General features: G+C 25.0%; 2 protein-coding genes across 4 annotated transcripts in view; one reads left to right on the top strand and one right to left on the bottom strand.

Moving 5' to 3' along the window:
* Positions 1–1,039, bottom strand: part of LOC102680584 — a 7,079-nt gene extending 6,040 nt beyond the window's left edge. For all 3 annotated transcript variants that reach the window (XR_422649.2, XM_006622290.2, XM_006622289.2), the window contains exons 1-2: positions 327–1,039; positions 1–145 (exon numbers count right to left, since the gene is read on the bottom strand). Coding sequence is in view for 2 of the 3 variants with exons in the window: in XM_006622290.2 (XP_006622353.1) it covers positions 1–145; positions 327–827 (646 nt within the window). In the remaining variant the exon portion in view is untranslated. The remainder of the gene's footprint in view (positions 146–326) is intronic.
* Positions 1,040–1,220: 181 nt separating this feature from the next.
* LOC102680451 (RNA polymerase-associated protein Rtf1) overlaps positions 1,221–2,648 on the top strand; it is a 3,485-nt gene continuing 2,057 nt past the window's right edge. Inside the window, exons 1-3 of the mRNA XM_006622288.1 lie at positions 1,221–1,483; positions 1,856–2,114; positions 2,218–2,622. Of these exons, the coding sequence (XP_006622351.1) occupies positions 1,403–1,483; positions 1,856–2,114; positions 2,218–2,622 (745 nt within the window). The 5' untranslated portion in view covers positions 1,221–1,402. The remainder of the gene's footprint in view (positions 1,484–1,855; positions 2,115–2,217; positions 2,623–2,648) is intronic.

The following is a 2,648-nucleotide window of genomic DNA, read 5'->3' as shown; positions in this document are numbered from 1 at the left end:
TTAATTTTTCTGATAATTGATCTGTTTTTCGTCTTGTATCATCTTCACTACTAAAATAACCTTCAGAATGTATACTAGAAACTTTTTGTTTTTGCATTAAATTTGAAGAAACTAAAGTACCAGGTTTTTTTGTATTTATTTCTACCTAAAAAAATATAATTCTAATCTTAGTTATATATTTATATTATATCTTAGTTATATATTATATTATATATTTCATTTATTACATTTATTTATTATATTTTTATCATATTTATATAAAAAATTATTTAATATATATTTTAATGTTATATATTTTTATAAAATATATTTTACAATACATCTACCTTAGATGTAGATAAATTTCTTTTATGTCTAGCATTATATCTTTCAAATAAATTTTGATATTTTGTTGTATCAATTTCCTTATTACCAAAGTCAATTGTGAAAGCTAATGGAGCTTGAGATACATAACCATCAGTAGAATTTTCTGATGTTACTTCTATTTTTTCAGTCTTACAATCATTTTTTAAAACTTTCTCGTCTTGTGATAATTCTTTTTCTTTATCTTCATCACTTTTTTCCTCTTTTTCATTAGTAGACACTAAATTATCTTCTAAATTTTTTGCATAAATTTGAGAATTTTCAACTTGTGCGTATATAATAGTATCGTCACATTTCTCGCTATCAATCGTTATATTTTTAAGAGAAGACAATGAATTCTCGATATCTTTAATATTTTCGTTGTCTATCTGAATATCATTATTAAATTCCATCGAGTTGTTTGCCAAAAGTTGAGTGTCAATCTCTTTGGATATATTCTTTTCTACTTCCATATTCACAGCCATTGAACATTCCAATTTTAAACATCCGTAATTAGAATGTTCACGTTCTCTATGACACTACTATCTATTACAATTAATTTGTAAATGCCACTTCTATAATTACATCTCACTATTTGACCGTAACGTCATATAAAATGCAATATAGTATAAAATTTCTCTGACACATCGACACAGTTGCGTCTATCAAACGCCATTGACGGCAAAAAGTGTCAACATTCGTAATTACCAATACGTAAAAGAAAATGTTACTAAAATAAAAGTATTATATTATTAAAATCATCCTATGAAATCGAATAATTATTAATTATACGAAACAAATAATAACAATAATAACAACTTAATTTTTATATGAATAAATAGTAATTATATAATATATAATATAATATTATAGTTTTGATTATAAAACTAGATTGCTGTGGAACGAATGGCATGATATACGCTACTGTATCGACATTGATGTTTAACGTTTTTGGTTCTACGCGGTCTTCCTAGTTTATTATATCTTGCATGACGTTAAATTTACCCTTGTTAGGAGGGCGTGCAATTTTCACGATCTCCGTTTGCTTATTTTAGTAATAATGCCAAAGAGAAAGAATCACGCTCTTATAGATTCTGATAGTAGTGGCAGTGCATCAGAAAGTGGCTCAGATTTGGATAATGTAAATGATATAACCTTACATAAAAATCTTATATTGCATATCTTTTATTTTATGCTTTTATTCCACTTCTTATACAATGAAAATTAAACAAACCAATTTTAATAATAATATTACTTGTTTCATATTATTTTTTGAATCTTTAAAATATGTTATAAAAAATATATATATAAAATTTATTTTACATAACCTACTGATATATGTTTAGATTTAGATATTCAAATATTTAACTTTTAATTTGTAATAATTCATTATTTATAATTAAAAGAAAAAGAATATTTTTGTATATATCAGTTTATATATACTTTTTATTTATATATTTAATAAATTTATCCATTTTATAAAACAATTGAATTTTATGTATGTTTGATTTAGGATTTACTCTCACTTGCCAAAAAGAAAAAAGGAAAAGCTCAAGATGATTCTCAATCTAATGAAGACACCAATAATATTAAAAAAGATAATAAACATGATTCAGATACATCAGATTCAGATGATGATTGGGGTACAAAAGCTGGCAAAAATAAGAAAAAGAAAGTACCAACTAAAAGAAATAAACGAAAGATGACAAAGTCTAGTAGCGAAGAAAGTGCTAGTGAAAAAGAACCTGAAAAGATTTCAGAACCAGAAGAAGGTAATTATTTAAAACAAACATTAAGATAAATTTTTTATATGTTAAAATAATTAAGATATATTTTATAATTCTATGACATTATAGAATAATTTTTTGTTTTTAGGCGAAGTTTCAGACTCGGATGCTAGCGTTTCTGATTCTAGCCAGGAAGAATTTAATGATGGCTATGATGATAAATTAATGGGAGATGCTGAGGATCAAGCAAGACTTGCTCAAATGACAGAAAAAGAACGTGAACAAGAAATTTTTAAACGTATTGAACAACGTGAAATTATGAAAACAAGATTTGAGATTGAAAAAAAATTGAGAATGGCTAAAAAACAAGAATTAAAAAAACAAAAAGAATCAAGAAAGAAAGAAAAAGGTACAGAAGAAAAGAAAGTTGATAGAGCACCAGATCCTAAAGAACGGAGTAAAGATCGTAAGAAAACTATAGAGGAAAAACAAGATAAAAAGTTTCATGCAATGTCTCTTTTAAAAGCAAGACGAGAAGAGAAGAAGGAAAGAGGTAAAATATTAAACAAATAATTAAAG

This window comes from Apis dorsata, unplaced genomic scaffold (genome assembly GCF_000469605.1).
Source record: "Apis dorsata unplaced genomic scaffold, Apis dorsata 1.3 scaffold_683, whole genome shotgun sequence".
Taxonomy (NCBI): Eukaryota; Metazoa; Arthropoda; class Insecta; order Hymenoptera; family Apidae; genus Apis; species Apis dorsata.
The sequence above is the reverse complement of the archived record's forward strand: the minus strand, read 5'-3'. Positions and strand labels throughout refer to the sequence as shown.